Source organism: Ambystoma mexicanum, chromosome 8 (assembly GCF_040938575.1).
Source record: "Ambystoma mexicanum isolate Mex_15411 chromosome 8, UKY_AmexF1_1, whole genome shotgun sequence".
In the NCBI taxonomy this organism is placed as follows: domain Eukaryota; kingdom Metazoa; phylum Chordata; class Amphibia; order Caudata; family Ambystomatidae; genus Ambystoma; species Ambystoma mexicanum.
In genome coordinates this window covers 1,301,754,646-1,301,775,142 of record NC_090929.1, presented here as the reverse complement: position 1 = coordinate 1,301,775,142, position 20,497 = coordinate 1,301,754,646, and the positions used below count along the sequence as shown (strand labels likewise).

The 20,497-nt window shown below is 41.2% G+C and overlaps 1 protein-coding gene across 2 annotated transcripts in view; it reads left to right on the top strand.

The window, feature by feature from the left end:
- Positions 1–20,497, top strand: part of INPP5A (inositol polyphosphate-5-phosphatase A) — a 3,154,590-nt gene that overhangs the window by 582,885 nt on the left and 2,551,208 nt on the right. For both annotated transcript variants that reach the window (XM_069611412.1, XM_069611413.1), the window contains exon 2: positions 14,008–14,049. In XM_069611412.1, the coding sequence (XP_069467513.1) occupies positions 14,008–14,049 (42 nt within the window). The remainder of the gene's footprint in view (positions 1–14,007; positions 14,050–20,497) is intronic.

Genomic DNA, 20,497 nt, shown 5'->3' with positions numbered 1-20,497 from the left:
GTATCTTTGTACATGGGAGAAAAAGAACATGAAATGTGCCACATCTTCAACTACCCCTAGAACACACGTGCACCCAGATGACTCTTTGCCTTTGCTCCATTTGTGGATTTCGCTCTTTAATGCTAAAATAATTAATCTGAATTGTGCTATCTGAGAGTGAGCATGCTTTTGTGTAACCCTCGATAGACAATGCTCGCAAGCTCCAACCCGCTTTAGAGATGCGTGCGTTTTCACCCTTGTCTTCACAAACACTTAGGAATCTTCACTCTGTCCATTACAGTTTTCGGAGAGGTGCTTAAGTGTGGTTCTAGAGCTGACATTCAATTGGCAAAAAATCACATACCCGTCAGCTAATCCCAGGCATGCTAGCTGTTTTTCCACGTAAGCAAGGATTAATGCAAGAATTAATTACTTGAACAATGGGCTGGAGGGTTACCCAGAGCAATGCCAGAGGTTAGGATTCATTCCAAACCTTCCAGCCATCACCTCTTTTGTTTTGTGTAAGTCCCCCCGAGTGGAACTGGTTTGTCCAGACATAGGTCCTGTGCCTGCTGTGCCTAGAGACCCAAGCTACTCCTCACTGATGAGGCCCAACAAGGCTGAAACATGTTTGGGGATGCTGTTTGTCTCGTGCAGATGGGATGTGACCAAGCGATTTGGGCTGAACCTCCCCTTTTGGTTGGGACTAAGCCTGATTGCATATGGTCTTTCCCCTTTTGCAATGACTTGGCAGGCAAAGAACAATGGTCTGGTGGGTTGCCCAGAGCAATGCCAGAGGTTAGGATTCATTCCAAACCTTCCAGCCATCACCTCCTTTGTTTTGCATGAATAAGTATTACAACCACCACCCTTGTAAATCATAAAGTGGGTTCACAATAATTAAGACAATGTGTTCTTTTCACTATATGTTATGTGTTGAATTACTGCACTTTTTTCAATGTGTATGCACCACAATGTATTAGTTTTAGTTTTTTGTTCTCGTATCCTGTTAGAAATCCCTGTCTTTGCTCTTTTTACCTATTGTGTTGGTAACCACCTGTTTATCAAATGTTTTTAGTATATAATATTGTCGCACACAGGTACAATGCATAAATGGTTATATTTTTCCACAATATGTATTGGTGAATAGCAGCGTGTTTTTATATTAAAAAACAAAAACAAAATCTTTGTTTAAATGTTCTTTTTATGCATTCTGTTTTCACGTCAGCAAGCCATTGTATTTTAAATGCTACTTTGCGTTTCCGTAGATCTTCCAGAATGGTTTCTGTTAAGACTGCTTTTGGGTTGGTACAAATTGAGACCCATAATAAGAGTGCTTTCAGTCTCAAGTAATCCAGAACGTAGAACGTTCCCAACTCTAAGTGGACTGAGAAGACCTTGCAGGATTCCTAATATTTTTCGGAGGAACTCATTTTCACAGCACTCCCGCAGGGATACCTTGCTTACAAAGTCAAAGGGAAATGGTAAAAATAATGTATTTCAGATATGCCTAATGCTAGTGTTCCATCCCCATGATATAAGGGACACAAGTGTCACAAGGAAACCCAACGGATGAGGGTAAAGCCTACTCCAGGTTGTGCATAGCAGAAATAGAAGACTGGACAGCAGTGTCCACTTGCAGGTGTCAGTTAACAAGACAGGAAATCCCAAGAGTGGCAGTTTATATCTTACCCACATCGTGGAGGAGGAGTCTGCAGGGGCTCTGCTAGAGAACTGCAGCCACTAACAGCTGAGATAAAACATCACTGTGGGTAATCACAAGTTGGGTGCACGATCATTGAGACAGCAAATATGTAGGAATTGCACCAGATTATAATATGATCACTTGGATATTTCTGAGCTTGGAAAGCCATGGGCAATCCATAGGCAAAACAAAGGAGCAAAGTTAGATTGGGATCCATTCTGAATGTGCTGATTCATGGTTTAGAGGGAGTACATCATTGTAAGGGAGGCATGGTATCACAAGTTTGACAATGGCACAAGAGATAAAATTTCAAAACCATTATTCAATTCCAGGGGTTTGAAAAAACTCATGTTTTGCCCTATAGCTAGGATGGGAGTAGTCTCTACCATCAAATAATAAAGAAACAAAATCCTAGTCAGTCTCTGCCAAATCAATAATGGCCGATACTAACAAAACCTAATGACTGCCCCAAAACGTGTCTAAAGAGGAATATGTATGCAAAGGAAAATCAGTGTCATAACATAAAGAATCAATGTGGTTGAGTCACCTCTCCTTCCCACGTTGGACCGCACAGAGTAAGTTCAAGACATGTATCGAGGCCCACTTGGCCTTTCACGTTAAAGTCACTTATTCCAGCTTTCAAAAGTTCATGCAGGTCTCCTTCGGTTGGGCTCAGACCTCTCAAAACAAAAATTTCACACAAGTAGGTCTCCCTCGGTCAGGTTCGGACCTTTCTACCAAAAAGTACCTGTATCTTATTCAATGTATATCTCCCTCAGTCGGCTCAGACCTCGCAATCACAGCACTTGCAGGGGTTCCCTGCCCCAAGCTTAATTCACATTCTTTAGGGGTTTGTTTCCCCTAATTTATCACACTTTTGGGCTCCCTCAGTCAGGCTCGGACCTTTTCATAATGTCAAAGACTTTCAAAGTGTGATTCTTTTTTTGTTTTTTTTTACTGTAGACCTCCACAGGAGCACTTCGACCTTCCCTTCTGCTCAGACTCAGATGTCAGGGGTTGGGTTTGGCAACTCCCCATTCCTGTGGAGTCCCATAGGACTCCATGGGATTGGGTAGACGGAAGTGCTGGCACCGTTGCTAATGGTTTCGGTGCTTCTGTGAAAAGTCGACCTACAGGGGCCATTTGGCCGAGCAGGTCTGACTCTGCCTGGTGCAACGCAAGTAGGCAGACTTGTAGTATGGTGGTCCAGAAACAAGGGTGCAGGTAAGCTTACCAGCACCCTTGTTTCTGGACCACCACACTTGGAATGAGGCCCATTGTTGTTCAAGAAAGACACTTTTGCTACAAAGACATTGATGGATGTTTTGGAAGATATTGTGTGAACAAGAACTTTCTGAATCCAGTGCAAAACCCCCAAGTAATTGTTGGATAAAGAGACACTCTTGTGTTACAAAAGCACTGTTGTTTGAAAGAGGCACATTCTCCATCCTGCCTAAAAAATCCAGTGGCAGGGAACTATCCTCTGGTTTCACGGATTTCTTCTTGGAATGGTTTTGGGCACACGGATGGTTTCTAAGTTACTAACTACTTGACACAGACTGATTCTTAGTTTTAGTTTCTTAGGTAGGGAACCTCCTTCCTTAGGACAGGGTCAGAGAGGCATTTTTCCAAGTTATGTATTTTAAATAAACTGCCTGACAATGAGAATACTAACTTTGTGTCCACCTCTCATTTCTGCACCCTCACATTAACCACTCCAATAATGAAGCTGTTTCAGGTCAGGTCCATACCAATGATATTAGAAGAATGTCTTAGTGAATGTTTTGAATATTCCTCAATGCAAATCCTTCCTTTGGCTAAACATGTGAAAAACCTAGCATTTTTAATTGGGTCTACCTGATATTTGTCAGCAACAACAGATCATTAACTCACTGGCTAAAAGAGTTTTTCCATCCTAGGCCCTAGAAGACACTCTACGAAAATGCTCTGCTAGTGTTTTGGCCAAATATTATTGGGCTGCAAGATAAGTCTAGGATATGAAATGTAATTTGATACATACTATTAATGCACAGTCTGTATTTGAAAATGTGTTTTGGCATTTTTCCCTTAGCTGATGCCATGAACATTTGGCACCCACTAATGATGGTGCATTTTGCAGAGGACAATGGGGAACACTGCAGCATTTCTTATTTCTCTGTCCACTGTAAAAAAAAAAAATAAGGATTTCCTGCATATATGTAAAACCGTCCTTGAGGCAGTTTTAATAGAACAATGAAAGATCTGAAATAAGAATATTTTGTAAATTCTCAAAGGTGGCTGAAATTTTATTTTTAGCAGCTTACGTTTGTGTAGGGATTTGTTACAGGATCAACATTTGAAATACATCTAGTAAACGTATATGTTACCAAAATACTACATAGTGATAAATAAGGCAATGATATAAATTATTAATATGTAAAGAAATCTGATAATTTTGATTTGTTGAATAGGCTGATGGTTGACTATCACACGCTGTCCTGAAACTATTTAGCAACGATAAATGGCTACTATTTATATTCAAAAAGCAACATTGGTTAGTTGTCTGAGATGTTTAATCTTGTGTTAATATTTTATGCTAAAGTCAACTACACCATATTCAATCAATATAATCCATTCCATACAGTTCATATTCCAGTTCATATTCCAGTAATGTGTTCAATTTCTATAGATTTTTGTTGAATAGCTTTCTTGTGACTTTAGATTTGTACATATACAGTTTCAAAGTTGACATTATTGTGGCAATAAGACCCGAGGCGGCGGGCCATTACCGCACCAGGTAATGCCTTAACGTAGCCCCCGGGCATTACTTGCGGCGGTATTGGCCCGCCGGCCAGGGTCTTATTGCCATTAGCACCCTGGCCCGTTGGATCGGGGTGCTAATGGCATTTATTGTTCTGTTTCGGCGCATTGCGAAACAGAAAAAAAAAAGAAATGGAAAAAAATGGCCGCCGGGAAAGGGAAAACGGAGTCCGTTTTCCCTTTCCATGGCGGCCATCGGGAGCGGACGCGCTGAGAACACAAGTGTTCCCAGCGTGTCCGCTCCCGAAAAAAAAAGAAAAAAAAAGAAGCAGAAGGTAAGTGGGGTTGGGAGGGTGGAAGGGAGGGAGGGGAAGAAAAAAAAAAACGCACCTGCGTCCCTGCTGGGGGACGATGGAAGCCTCCACCTGTGTGGAGCCCCGGTAGTGGGGATGGCCCGCTCCGAGTCTCCACACTGCTGGAGCCTGCTATTGTTGCCCAACAGGGACGCAGGAGCAAAAAGGAAAGTCGGGTAGGGAGGAGGGAGGGAAGGAAAAAGAAAAAGCTTACCCGAGTCCCCGGCGGGGGGCGAAGGCAGCCTCTCTTCATTGGCTGAGGGGCTGCCACTCCCCGCCGAGGACAAGGCCGCTGGAACCCCGGCCGAGAATCAAAGGATTCTCGGCCGAGTAATGACCCGGCGAGAGCCAATCAGAATGCTTGTTGCATTCTGATGGTCTCTCGCCGGGTACTAATGTATACATATGTATATCCCATTTTCCACTCACATTATTACTTCCAACCCCTTTCACTGTCAGTCTTATTTTACCAGTACAGCAAAAACTAGCACAGGGAGTAGTATTAAAATATGTTCATGGAAAGCTGTGTGTGTAATTGGGATCATTTTGTTTTCGTTGGCTCATTCAACTAGACGAGCAAGGAACATTTTCACAGATCCTCTGCGTCAGAATATAACATAGCTACCATACTATAACAATTGGGAAAACACTGATCAAACTTTTTGGGATTTCTGAGTAACATGTCCTTTGTCAAGACTAAGAAAGACTCGCAATAGAGTGTAAGGAACTTTAATCATGTGTTTTTTCCCAGACATTATCTACCCTATCTGGGATTGGACATTCATCATTTTGGAATCACTGTCACCTGCTCTCGCACAAATTCCATCCAATAGAAATCTATTTAGGTCTACAGCTAGATTGCAGCATTGAAAACTGCGCTGTTTACGTTGACTTCACTGTTATCAAGAACATTTCCCTAATCTCCTTAATCTAGATCCGATTCTCATTATTAAAGTTCCTTTCCTTAAACATAACAAGTTGTTTGTACTTTTTTGTACATGGATTTAATAGGAAATCTGATTTGGCAATCTTTTTCTTACTTACTGATCCTAACTGACGTATTAAATGATGTGTATATCAAAGACAGAGGTAACATTTTCTCTATTTAGGACAAATAATTCTCTTTACAACATGTTATGTTAAAGGTACTTATATGGCGACCGTCGGCAACGGAATTGGTCCCGAGGCGCTCTGGCGGATCTGTAAACAGGAAGGGGGACGGGTAGGGTTAGTCAGGAGGAGGGGAGAAGGAGAGTGGGAGAAGTGGTGTGCTTTTGGCAGCTTCAGCTCGGTATGCACTGGGTGCTGGGCTTTGGTGCAAGTATTGGATCGGGAGAGATCTTGTGTGCAGTAGGTGATGTTTGTGTTGTTGATGCGGTTTGGTAAAGTGCTTGCAGATTACTGGGAGAGAGATGGTTGTGTGGCTTTTGTGTGGGTTAAGTATGCAGAAGATTGAGGGTTGGGTTATTGGGGTCTGTATCCTGATTCCGTTAAAGCTGTATCCCTGTGAGTGGGGTTGTTGCTGGTTCTTCGTGGGCTGTCTCACTGTGGTGGTGCTGCGCTGATCCAACTGTATCATAGTGAGTATTGTACAGAGTGATAGGTGTGTCTGAACCTTTTCTTAGGGTGTGGAACTGGGTTGGTAATATCTATTCTCTTGTTATCTAATGTGACATTGGTCGGTTGATGCTTTGAATGGTTCAGGGTCGGAGTGCTGTTGATAAGGCGTCCAAGTACATCTGTCTTGGTCAGCCTGTGTATTCAGTTGTTAGTGTCCTCCTGTCATGATTATCTTTCAGTTGGTTCTTTGGTTTCCGTGGGGTGACTTCTTTGAGGCTATTGTTTATTTGTAGTTTGTGTGTGATGGTGCATTGTGCGTCTCACTGTGTACTGATGAACATTGTGTACTGATGAAACATTCTGTTTCTCACCCTCTGGATTGGAGTGAGTGGTGCAGGGTTTCCTGTTCCTTTGCTTTCTGCCGTGATTAGGTATGTTGGGAATGGCTATAGTTTAGGGTCATGGTCCTAATGATGAGTCTTCCTGGTGTTTCTGTCTTTGTCTTGCTATGTATTCGGTCTTTGGACATATTGTGGCTGTCTACCGGTTAGTCGTTTGGTATGTCGTGGGATATTTCCATTAGGGTTTTTCCATTGATTGCTTGGTGTGGATCAGGGTCTGTCTCTTCGTTCATCGATGTTTTAGTTGTGTGTGTGCCCCTGTGGCCGGTTTTCTAGTTATGACATGAAGAGCCACGTTTTGAGTAGTTTCCTGAATGATGTCTCATATGTGAATCTCATATTTCCATCCTTTTCAATTGGAAGCGTTTCTCACATTTTGGTTTTCTGTATCCTCCATCCAAGAATGACAGATCTTTGGTTCTGTTTCGTGGTGAATTCTGAACTCATTCAAAGAAAGCCCCATTTGCTAAAACAAGAAATTAAAGTTCAAACCCTATTTTTCTTATGGGTTAAGAAATCGTTCTGCTGCAAAATGTCCACCCAGTCCTAAAACGCTAAGGATGTGTGCAAAATATGTTAAATCAATTGATGTATAATGCCAATAGTGAGTCGGTAGGGTAGTTCGATCAGGGAACAGAGGTTTTGCTGAATTAACAGAAACCTTTGTTTTTGTTTGTCATTGTAACTATTCTTTATGTAACTCCATACCCACCCACTGTAAAATACCAGGCATTTGTTATTAGATTGGTTTGCAGACTGATTTGTGCAGTGTGCATCTATCCCAGTGGTGTTTGGTGCTACATAACAAAACTGGCATTGCTAGTTGTTTTTTCAATATACACCATATGTCAAAAATGTAATCATCTCAATTTATAATTTGTGATACATTTTATTGAATCTATCAGAAATCCGTATATCTACCAATCAAAATGACCATCCATCAGAAAATAAGCTTTTATGAAATAGCATTTCACAAATGTGTTTCTATTTTAGGCATGCTGTGTTTTGTTTAATATTTCCCATATATTTTCATTTGACAACTATGCTTATTTATTTTTGTAGTGTGTTTGGAATCTTAATGCATACTGAATTATTCAATAAAGCCCATGAGTATTGTGTTGCTAAGAAATAGCACAGCTGTGCAGAGTATAGATGAATTTGTTGAAATTTCTGCTGCCACCTCTGTACTAACAAGTACATCTGTTCCCAAGATAAACTTAAAATAGAGTCCATGTGAACACTGTTAATTTTTTTAAGAAAATGGGCTTGTTATGATATTTTACTTGTCATAACCATGCTAGGGAATGCATTCAAGGGCAATGGCAAGAACCACCCTGTGACATTTCTGCCTGTGCTGGTGCCATGTTTTACTACTGCTCGAAGATCATGGTAGAACTTCTTTAATTGCCCCTATACACTGCAGATTATCGAACATCAGCTCCAGAACTCACTGTCGCAATGGCGGGGAGTAGGTTGCACCTGATTTTATATATCTGAATAACCATAATAGTATGTCCCTTAGCACAGCTCTCTGATGATTGTAAAATGATCAAATTCAAACCAGATTGAATACCAATAAAGTGTTAACATCTGTACAGTGAGTAACACAACAGTACAGATTAAAAACTCTAAATCACCATAAACTCTAAAACTGAAACCTTTCATCAGGACATCCTAAGGGGAAGAAACGTGTCTTAGATGGAGTGTAGAACAACAACACTGTTTAATATGTGTCCAGGTTTGGTGGCTGCACATTGCAACCGTCCAGAATTGCACTCAAGAAGTTACAACCCCTACACTGCATTGGATCAAGGCCCCCATCTCCCAGGACATTCGGTTGTTTGTAGTTAATTACTCCTGTTTCTAAAGGCCCTAATGACGAGCGTACACTTCACACCGAAGATGACTAGAAGTCAGTGGAGCTCACAAAGGATGCGGGAAATATGCACAAAGTGTAACAATGGCACAACAGTCAAGAAGCAGACATTCAAACAGGCCAGACACATCTAGACAAATGGATGGATCGATGATTGAAGAACACTGATGAGAGAAGAGGAAAGACTGCAAAAACCCCTTAGCTCTGAAATGGGAATCCCCAGTGTTAATCACTGTGGCTACTTGTTGATGCATGGTAAGGCTTTGATCAGACAAATTAGATGTTTCTTCCATGGGGGAACAGGATAGAGCAAACACCATTAACCAATGCACGTTCACACCCACACTGACCCAATATCCACTGAAAATGTTTGGGGATAGTACCAAGCCCTTGGGATTCCTCTAAGAGACAGGACACACTGGCAAGACATAGGAACATATGCTCACCCACTAGGTCCTGGACTGCAAGGTCAATGATAACCGCTCAAGAATAGCTCACCAACCCTTGTGAGTGTGCTAGTGCAAGTCAATAATAGGCTTTTCAATACTTTCTCACTTCCGCTTAAAGTCAATATAATAGTGTTCATGAGCTAAGATGTAATACTAAAAATAAGCCTTTTTTAGTCCACGTAAAATATGTTGCATCGTACTTTGGAAAACAAGTGCACATGTGCTTCTATCAGCATTCTGCAAAGGCTGACACCTCCCAAAGGTATGCTAATAAGGTTTACAAGTTTGGTTGTTTATTAGACGATAAATTGATCAAAGTGAAATAAGTGCTATTCCTTCAGCAATATTTGGCAACTGGGCTATAACATCTCATGCACCTTTGTTTTGTAGACTTATATGTGTTGTTTCTTCTTATCCCTGATAGCACAAAACCATTGAAGCCATTTCATAACTTTATATCCCTTCAAAAGCCTCCTCGATCACCAACCTTCATTTATTGGTCATTTATTGGTGATATTTCTGTCTTAATATATTGCAGTAACTACTCTGTTGTGTATTATATGATGTCAAAATCCTTTCAACATTACCAGCATATCTGAAAACACAGCTCCCCACTATCGTCCACTACCTTTAGTGGATTCACCACAATCAAATCAATTTTGTTCAGCCACATCGTTTTTTTCAATCCAACAAGGTAGATTCTTTCATCGAATTGTACACTTTACTAACCATGCCCTTATGTTTAAAAAATAATTCAAAGCACAATATTTATGCAATATGCCCAGACAGGTGGGGATATTATGGGGTCAGCTAAAGCCTAATGGCCCTAGACAATCTTAACGTTAGCCCTTGAAAAAACAAGATGGCCACCATGCACAAGGGAGATGGGAACTACACATAGTCCCTTCTCCCTTTTCATGGTGGCCATTGCCTGTGGTAAGGAAGCACCAGGAACCCAACATTTCCTGGCGTCTGTGAGGGCTGCGGAACAAACAAAAAAGAGGAGGGAGCGCTGCAATAGGCAGGGGGTGTTGGAGTTGAAAAATGCTGTTGGGAAGGGCTTACACTTACCTGCAGCCTAGCAGGGAAAATGGCTGCCTCATGCTTCTGATGGGGCTTGGAATGTGGGCTTTACCATGAGGTTTAGCCTCCGTTACAGGCTTCTTGTATGGCTGGGAGTTCTGTGACACCACCACTGGGGTGCTAATCAGCCTTAAATATAATGTTGCACTCTGTTAATCCTTAGGGCCAATGTCTGGCTGAGCTGGGCCAATTCCACTGGCTTCTAACTTTCGAGTCAATCAAGAACCTTGCAGAATCCTATGATATATTTGGCAGGCAACTCTGTTTCTACTCACTCAGCTTCTCTTCCCATCTATAGTCCCAAATTCATTCCACTATACTATTAAATAGCTTCAACAACTTCAATAAAATTCTCACTTTATTATTGTGCCTCCTTTATTACACTCTTTCAAAAATACTGCAGTAGACTTTCAACGGGCCTTCTTCTGTTACATTTTCCACAAAGATACAAGCTGGACATACGTGTTCATTATCAACATTGCATGGCCCGAACTCACTCATACAAAAGTCACAGTTCCCATCTTTTCCATCCTTGTTTACTAGTTTCCTGTGTTTTTACCCCAACTTAACAGTGCATACCTCCCTCTGGATTCGCAGTTAATTTCTGCATTGTGATTTTTAGTGTAATTTACAGTCAGCTCTATGCACAATTCTTTTTGACACTGTCAAAACTTGTGCTATTGTTTTTTGCAAGCTGCCTGTCCTGCATGTTACTGGTGTCGTTGTACGTCACAGTTGACCCCTGAACTATAAGCAGTTGTACTTTGGACTTCACAATCAACTCCTCTATGCAATTCCATCATGGGCAGCACTCATTGCCATCTGCCGACAATACACCTATTTACATCAGTTATGGCATCAACATTAACATTGCACTGATTGGAAGAGAGGATACTGCTAGCCCTTATTAACATTTTGATCTTATCAAAATCAATTTTTAACTATTTTAAGAAAATGCTCGATAATATCTAGTGTAATAATTAAGCACAATGATGTTTTTCCTAGACTAGCATGTTGTCTCAATGCTTCTGCCTTTTCTCCTTTATCTATAATATTATCTCATTACTTGTTCCGAAACCTCTCTTGAACAGTGCCAATCTTCCTACCTTCTTTATGGGAGCACTGTTACCATTGATCTGTGGTTTGCAGTGCCAAGAGGCAATTTAGGTTTGCGTGAGTGTAATAAATCTAAACTTGTTTTTTCTGACATCAGCCATATCTTGTTGCGGAAATTACTTTTACTGGGCATTTGTATACTTTAAAATATACATTTTCTCAATGGTTATTATGCCATAAGTGTGTTAACAGCCAAACCCAGCGCTACATTTGAGGTCTTGTGAATGTGTTCTCAACCCATTGCACACCATTATTATCTTTAACTGCTAGTGCATGATTGTCCCTTTGAGAATGGGAGCAGCTTCATTCACAGCACAGGCATTTGATGCCCGGCAACACTATAGAGGACTATGCAGTGATATGCATATAGATCTATCCTATTGCTTACCACCCATTTTTGTCTACCTTTGATATTTGTGATGCATGCTCTAAGTGTTTGAAAGACTTCCTTTTGAAAGTCTGCACTTTGGGTCGAACAGAATTCGACCCGTTGTATGGGAACTCGCCACCCATCTCACATCACCCTCCACCCACAGCACCATACTACCTTACTCCCACGTAACATGTGCATTTTTTCAATTCTACCAAAGGTACACAATCAAAGTGCATACTTTGAAAAGAATCCCATCAAATCTTCATTCTGTCTTCTATCCTTTGCTGGCCTTAGGAAATAGATTTAGCTAAACATGTGTATTTCTTTTTAAACAAAATGTTATTTGCATTTTATCATAAACATTAACATCAGTGAAGCAACCATTGAGAAAATAGCACCGTTGTTCATCAACTTACTTACTTTTGTGCACATGTTTAAAATACGATGTTTAATTGTCTTCAGTAACTTCGGTTTTTTGATCATCTCAAACTAGATATGTTAAGTATTAGTGTCGTAGATATGTTAAGTATTAGTGTCGTCTTTCATTCTGTTTGTTTATCATAACCTGTCATCTACTGATAATATTCGTTAGAGACCATTTGCATTTACATTTCTTAGTCTATTCTATATATAATCTTTAAACCGGACTTTGGGATGCAACTAGGACGGACATTAAACTCTAATGCAGGCAGTAGCCGCTTGCCTTTCAAGGAAGAACCAGGTCCTATTTAAGTTCAGAAGGAGCAGTGTGTATTGCTCTTCCATAAAACTTGAAAAGATTGGTATTTTTGCCCTCCAGAAATTCACCACCTGGAAAAAGGCAGAGCTTTCAGAAATTCTGGGCAGACAAGTGTGCTCCTTATCCAAATTTCCACCACCATAAATGAGGATGAGCCAATTGAATCTGCCAAATGCTCGAAAAAATCTGTTTATTAGCCTAACAGTCAGCCTTCTCCAATAACCCGCAATCCCTCTTCCTTGCCCATGGTCATCACGTCGATGGTCGTCCCACAAATTCGTCCCTTCTGTGGTTGCAACCCACAGCTTTTGTCATGGGTGAAAGGGCTGGTTCCTTCCTCATTTTGAAGCAAAGCAGTGTCTGTCCTGTGTACGGCATGGATGGGAGACCTGGATGGCAATTGTGTCACTGGCCTTTGGCCATGGACAGTGTTTTCTAAGCCCTGACATCACTATAGCTGAAAGAATCACTTTTAAAAAAAAATGTTAACCATGGAAACTGAATTGCACATATCCTCAGCTATCCGTAGTCCTTTACAGCCACGAATATAGCCACGAATATCAGAAAATCAGCCACAAAATAAAATGCTTTCATGCCCCCCAGTAACCCCTCATCTGTGCCAGCAGCCCCCACTCCCCAGATGGCCACCTCACCTCCCCTCTCCCTTTCCGCCCACAACACACATTGTTTCTGTGATGCTGTTTGCTTTGAGATAATGCCTATTCATAGCTATAGCCAAGGCTACAGAACTCAGTTGCTAGACCCCCTCCAACTCCCAGATTTCACTTGGTGCCCCCTAGCCACCCCTCCCCACCTCTAGCCTGATGGCATTTCCATCTTTTTTGACCTGCAAATGGCTTTTTCCCACGTCTCTTTTTCCCATATCCTCGGCTATAACCTCGGATATCTCACATCGAGAGAAAATCAAGATGGTGTCTGTTTCATTTCTAAAAACACCCAATTTGCAGTAAATCCCTGAGATATATCTATTTTTGAGAAGGGGCACCCCTTCTCTGTCAAATATTTAAATAACTACTGCACGGAATAACCCCAAACCAAGCATGGATTGCGACTTAACGCTTCATGCCCAAGTTGTTTCGGACATGGTCCAAATCCATCCAGCAGTTTGAGGTGTGTGCTTTGGTAAAAATTGACCTTCTTTATCAATGGGAAAATTAATGGGAAGTAGGCTGCAACTTTGAAAAAAAAAGTTTGTATTCTTAACTGCTTTTGTATTATTTAATGTATCTTAACAAAACTTTGCCATCTGGGAGGCGGGGCGGGGCAGGGGCACGTGAGTCCCTAATCACTTTTGAAATTTCTGTGAAATCTCTTACTGGAGTCAAAAGTTATTAACAATAGAATTTTAAGGGGTTCCTATGGGAGTCTGACTCACCTTAACAGCCGCCCTATATAAAATACAATACAGCCGCATTGCTAATGTTTTGCTAAAAGCTGTCGATTTATTTGACTGCATGTGTTTGTTTTTATACCCATCTTGCTTGCTATTGGAAATCCTTAACTTAAAATCAGTTTCATAAAATGTGTTTTTGTTTTCAGAAATCAAGAATTGCTAAAAGTAGTTCCCGTTATTACTAACCTAAACTTAACTATTATTTCCAATTCATTTTCAGACGGAAAATTTACAGAAGAGTTGGCTGCGAGAGTTCTATCAGGTGAGAATGGCAAAGAATAGCCATATTTTACCTGATCTCTTAAATGATATATGGTTGTACTTTCGTTATTTTTATATTGTTACGGTAAACGTATGTTACCCGAGGTCGTAATTGCTATTCTTTATTCATAGTAGTGAAAAGGAAAGGTTTCCATGTGGGGAACAGATCATAAATAAGTATGTGCATTTGTGTGTTGTAAACTATGCAATTTTGCTTCTAATGTTGCTTTTCAAAGTCAGTTGAGTAAATTTGGCTTTAAATAGTGGGTGGCTTTTTCAATGTTCCAACCACGACAAATGTAAAAAAGTGGAATTATTTAGAAGGGACATCCATAAATCTTTGTCATTACAAGTCACAAAGAAACTAACCTTTTGAAAGAGAGCATTCTTTAGCATGAAGCCCCTATAGTGAATACAAATGTGATAGCAAGCATATGAACTAGTAAGACTTAAAGTAGATGATTACAAGGATCACCACATGTGATAATACCACATGTGGTATTGCTTTTGTGTGTTGGTCTTTACCCGTAGCCGATCACGAATTCAGTATGTAACACTTTGATTTTGTGCTGAGCGCTGAGTTCCATATAAAGAAGTTCTTAGTGTAAAGTAATTGTTGCTGTTTAATGCGAACACAACGGTATAGTATCCTTTAATTCTTACAAATCAAGGAATAGTTTTTCGCTTTGCATTTTTCATGTGTCTTCCTCAGAAACTAAAGCACATGTTTCACACCGTGCAGTCAGGTATTTTTGTGGAAGTTAGCCCATATTTGCATGAATATTAAACAAAACCAGTATGCTAACTACAAATATAAATGCAACAAACTTCAAGTTTACATTTTATATTCCTGTTATTCTAAAATGCCATAATGAAAAGAATTGCCATTGTTTACTTTGAAAAGGTATGTAGACAAGTTTTCCTTGCCCCCTAAGAGCAGGTTGCTTTAACCTCTTTCACAATACCAACTGCATGGCAAGATATGTAAGTGGAAACATTTCTACTTGTCTTTGTTTTGCATGATCTACAGCAATGCTATAATGCGAGCAACATTTTTCAGTTACCCCACAAGAAATTGTTTTAACAGGTGAATGACACAATGTTACCGATAAATTAACAATAGACAATACATATGTAATGAATAGACTGGTTCTAATTTCATGGTCTACCTCCGGTGACATTGTGAAAGAAATATTAAAATGTACTTACACATGTGCTTTTGCAAGGAATAATAAGGAAATCGAAAACGTTCAGAGCATGTGAGATAATAAACTATTATGTCTCCCTCAAGTTTAGTATAGTAGGGTGTGTAGTTTAGTGTATATTATTGTATGTTGTAGCTTCATACAATTAATTCCTGCTTGCAGCTGAGGAGTAAACATCGCAGGGGATAAATCACAGGAGTACATTCCTCTGAAGGGCTCTGAGTGATCTCTAATATACAATGAGCATGAAGTTCGATCTCCATATAATCTCATGCAGAACTCGAGTTGTACTAAATCCCTTGTGGTTGAAAGCTAGCCATTCACAATTTTAGGATGTTTATGGATTCTATTGAATACAATTAGTAATGTTATTAATATAAACGAGAGTACAATCTATATTGTGTTAAATAAATCAAACTCATTTTGCTAATGTTACAGCAACAGGTTTGTAGCATGTTTTGATAATCTGAGTATTTTGATTCTTTTGCCGTTGATTTTGAGTACATGTTTATTGCTGCATTAAAGTGATCTGTTGTCCAAAAATATGCATTTGTGTAGGGTTTAAGTTTGTAGGTGGTATAGTCCAGGAGTATGCAACAATTTGCTATTGGAATGTTTTGGCCAACAACTCCTATCAATCTTGCCAGCATAATGAATTGCAAGGGATCATGGGATTCGTAGTCCAATACACATTGAGAGAAAATGGTTGCAGACACGTAGTATAGTTGGACCCTATTGACTGTTTGAAGCAGAATTTTGAAAAATATTTTGATTAGAAGCAGAATCGGACTAAGCATACTTGAGATATTCTTTTCTTTCTTAAAAAATAGGGTTAAATAGTTGTTTATTGTGAGAAACCTGATGTTGTCTCACTGTCTGAACCCTGGGGATCTCTTTCTTAGGTGTCCAGGGCATGGCCGTCGACCTTGGATCCATACCCTGGGGGTGGACAAGTGCGGGAGGATCTACTGGATGATGAGTCCTCAGGGAGTGGGGGTGAGACATCCGATGGCGAGATGCAGTAATCTCCCCTTTCCAACACTTCCTCCACCTTTACAGGGTGTTCTGAATCATTTCCCTTTGCCCCCCTCCCCAATTCCAACAAGTACCAACTGAGAAAGGAGGTGTGGGAGAACCAGGAGAAGGAAATTACACATGTCACCCCGTGCACTACAACAAGAGGACTATCCCCTGTTTTCTGACAATTTTCCAGACTTACCTAACACGAATAGTGAAAATTACACCTCCCACAATCTCTACTTCTATTATAGAAGTCCAACTACTGGGACGAAGAAGAGTCAGATGGGAGTCATAAGGATTACCCATAGGATTACATGGGCAATGGATTCCTATGGGCAGTCTCCATGTTGTCCTGATAATGAAGCCTGGCAGAGTCAGGCAGAGAAGGACAACTACTCATACCTGACTCCAATGAACTCTATCTGCGAGTATGAAAGCAGTAGCAGGAAACATCATTTCAAGCAAGCTGCGAATGCTTGGGGGTGCCAGGAAGCCAGACAGAGGGACCCATGAAGCTGAGAGGAACCTGGAAGGCCTGGAGGAGTAAGGACTACCCAGACACTGAGGCTTACTGTGCAGGGGAGGATGCAGTGTGGAGTGGAAGCTGCGCCTCCAGGAAGCCTAAACCAGGGGCAGCTGAGGTTGCCTGGTGGCACCCAAATCAGAAACCATGAGAATGCTGTTTCATGGAGCTACAGAAGTGGGAGCAAAATAAAAAAGAGAATTATGGGACTGGAAGTCCAAAGATTTCTTTTTCAGATTTTTGTACAAATCGAAGAAGGATCCGAGCCCAGCAGAGGGGAGACCCTTTGTGAACTTTGAGAGGGAGACCCATTGGTGAATTAGAAGAAGAGAAACTAACTCGCTGTGTTTGTGATACCCGTAGTCTTCCTGTATGACTGGGTGAGTCACAAAGAGAAAGCAACTGCTGTGGCATCGTTTTTGACTCTGAAACCAAGAGAAATCCGAATCTTCAACATAGCTAGTGAGTCGGAGACTAAGTGCAGGACACTGGTATGTGATTGAATGAAGGTCGAGCAGCGACAAACTACAATGAAAAGCAAGTGTGAAAGCCTTAGATGAAAGATGCAAAAAGATTACAGGAAACCAAGAGATACGCTTGAACTGTGTAGTGTTGGAAGAAGAAAGATACAAAGTCTCTGTGAAATGTTTTTCAAACTTTGATATGATTGAAAGGAGAAAGAAGTGCTACAAAGCCATGCTTGTGATCCCGAGAGAAAGGGAATCATAGTGAATGATAAAAGGCTTGCGCCCGACTCTGGTAAGCCAGAGAAACTGTGAAAGCTAAATAGCTTAACCCTGGCTGAGGGGATACAAAGTGAAAGTGAACTTTTGGTGTGAAAACTACAGATAACAGAAACTGTTACATTGGCAAAGAATGGTGAATCGAAGTGGGTCTGCAATGGGTCAAGTAAAATCCTGTGTACGATCGAAAATCTTTGATGTTAATAGTGTAAAGAAAGTTGATGATAAAATGTCTGAAGTTGGTCCGAGCCAGGCGGAAGGGAGATCAGCTGAGAGATGTTGGTTAAAGCAAGTTTGTGTTAAAAGTTAAATTGGAAATTGAAATTGGTATGAGCCCCGTGGAGGGAGACTGATTGAGCATTGTGTTGAAAAGTATCTGAGCCCGCCTGAGGGTGATCCGGGGTGAACCGTGAATCACTCAAGGAATTGGATGCATGTGTTAAAGAGGATCTGAGCCCACCTGAGGGTATCTGAGGTCAATAGTGAATAGTGAATCAGCTGAGAAATTGAGCACTTGTAAAATCCTAAGAGGAAAATAACATATTGTTTGTTTGTCGCATCAGGCCCTCTGAGAGAAGAGACTTTGAAAGGGAAAGAGACTTGGGCACAGAAGGTCACTGATGCTAATGTTTGAACTGCACCCTCGTGCTAGAGAAGCCAGAGATTGTGCTAAGCTCGAGTGCACCACCTTGACCTGTGCTGAAAACATGGGGAAGGGAGGCCAACAGCCTGAACATCCTGACATATCATTTGTGAACACTTCTTTCTTTTTGATAACATTGTTTCCCACATTATTTGTATTCAGAGGTAAGGATTGGCAACAGGTTTATAAGTAGAGGCCCTTTTATTTGGACACCACTAGGACTGTGTTATTATTATTTGATGGTCATAGTTTCCTCCTATCTATAGATTTAGGATTAGATTGGTGTTTTTCAAACCCTTTTTTGAAGTTCAATAAACACCCTTGAACTCTGGTCACTTGTGTCTGTCTTACTGTTATCATGCTTCAGGTAACAATATGTCAAAGTACTCACTCAGATGTCCTGGCAGAATCAGTAAGAAAGACTTCACCCTGAATATTGGATCTGCACCGACCATTCCCACTCAAAATAAGTCCTTCACAATGATACACCTACTGCCCTAGAAATGAAAAAAGGGACAGATGGGTAGAACACTTGGAAGGGCGAGTACGTAATAAACGCCCGAAGGACACTAGGCTGAAATAACAAAAGAATGGAATCAGAACGTGTTCCAGTATCCGCAAGGAGGAACAACAATAGTACAGCTACTCACTAACCTGAAAGGACTAACCCACAAGCCTTGGAGTTGAGACAAGGAAGGTCCCTGTCTAGTTTGTTGGCCCTGAAAATATGAGAGAAACCAGTTCTAATGAGACTGGAGAACAATACTCCCATACCTCCCCCTCCTACACAGAACAACAGTTGGAAGCGGGTCTTACCTTGAGAATAATGGGAGGATAGTCCAGATGAATTCTGTCCGTATGCAAGTGTGAGGTATTCTCCAGGGAAGGGAACAAAACAAAGGAGGGGAAGGTTGGGAAAGGGGCTAACGAGGGCAGAACGAGGGTTGCGCTAGTGTCGGATTACAGCACTTTTGTAACTGTGCAGCGTTCAAGTCCCAGTGCCGGAAAACTCCAAAGAATGAGAAGATGAAGAAGTGGAGATAAAGGTGGGTCTAGGTGGGTGATAGGAGGTTTGGGGGTACCCGGGCAACAAAAGAGGGCAAGATCAGTAACCCATTAGATGACAAGAATGAATCCCAGTACACGGGCCAAGGTCTGTAACCATGCGGGCAGAGACAAAATAAAATTCAGTCAACAAGAAGGGATACCAGAAATCTGGACCGAGGTCTGTAACAGTGCGATCAAAGACAAAGCCAAAATCAGTCAACAAGAATATCAGTAAACTGGCTGAGGTCTGTAACAGTGCGGGCAGAGACAGGAGTAAAATTGATCTGCAGGAAGGAAGCCAAGACAAGTCCAGGAGCAGAATACAGGGTCGACAACAGGTGGTAATCAAGAGTTTCCAAAAACAGCCAGAAAGACCCAACAAAGAATTCTCACGTAAAGCTTCAGGAGGTCCAGGAATGAAGATCAGAAGCAGCGCCGGAGCCGCTGCTTATGGTTTTTAAAGTTCAGTGAAAACGCTGTTCCCTAGATACGATGCAGACACTGAAGTGGCTGTCTTGTGGGGCGTTGAACTCCTCCGAAGGAGTTTACCTAAGGCCCAACGTGACCATGGCAACCTCCACGCAGCCTTCCAGCAGTTGAAAAGAAGACGCGTGCGGGGTCTCGCACCCGACGCTCTTGGCCTGAAATGCGTTGTTGGAGTGGACTGAGAACGTGAGAGCGAAGGCACCATGGGAACCGTGACAACTGTTGATACCATGCCTTTCTTACATTAATGATTCAACATCTTTGTTTTCTGAAATGTGTGACACTTCTTTTGGAGATATGATATAGTCTGCTCATTAATAGTTTTTCTGGGGCTGTCGTTTGGTTTTTATTTGCCTCTGGGGAGTCCAGCTGAAATTGGTGTTTGGTTCAAACAGGATGGAGCTTCAGAAGTACATTTTCATTCTGGTCTGTTGGCAGGATGTTTTAGGTAGGCACCAATTGGGTCTCTTTCTGGGTTTATTTATTTGGTACAGTCTTGGTTCCATTGTGTGCACGTCTTCGTGGGATATGTAGATCCAAGCCATTTAGGCAGTAGTGTTAAATTCTTCTTGGAGCAAAATGTATATGCATTGTAACCAATCTGTATCTGGAATATTTTTAAGAGAAACGTATCTTCTTCATTGTGAATAATATGTATGTAATTTGACTCTGTGGCTTACATTAGTCCTTGGATTTGTTGATTGGCTCAATATTCTTGACCCACATCTCCTGATTTTTCAGTCATATCCATTCCACATATACTTACTTTTTGGACAGCCATT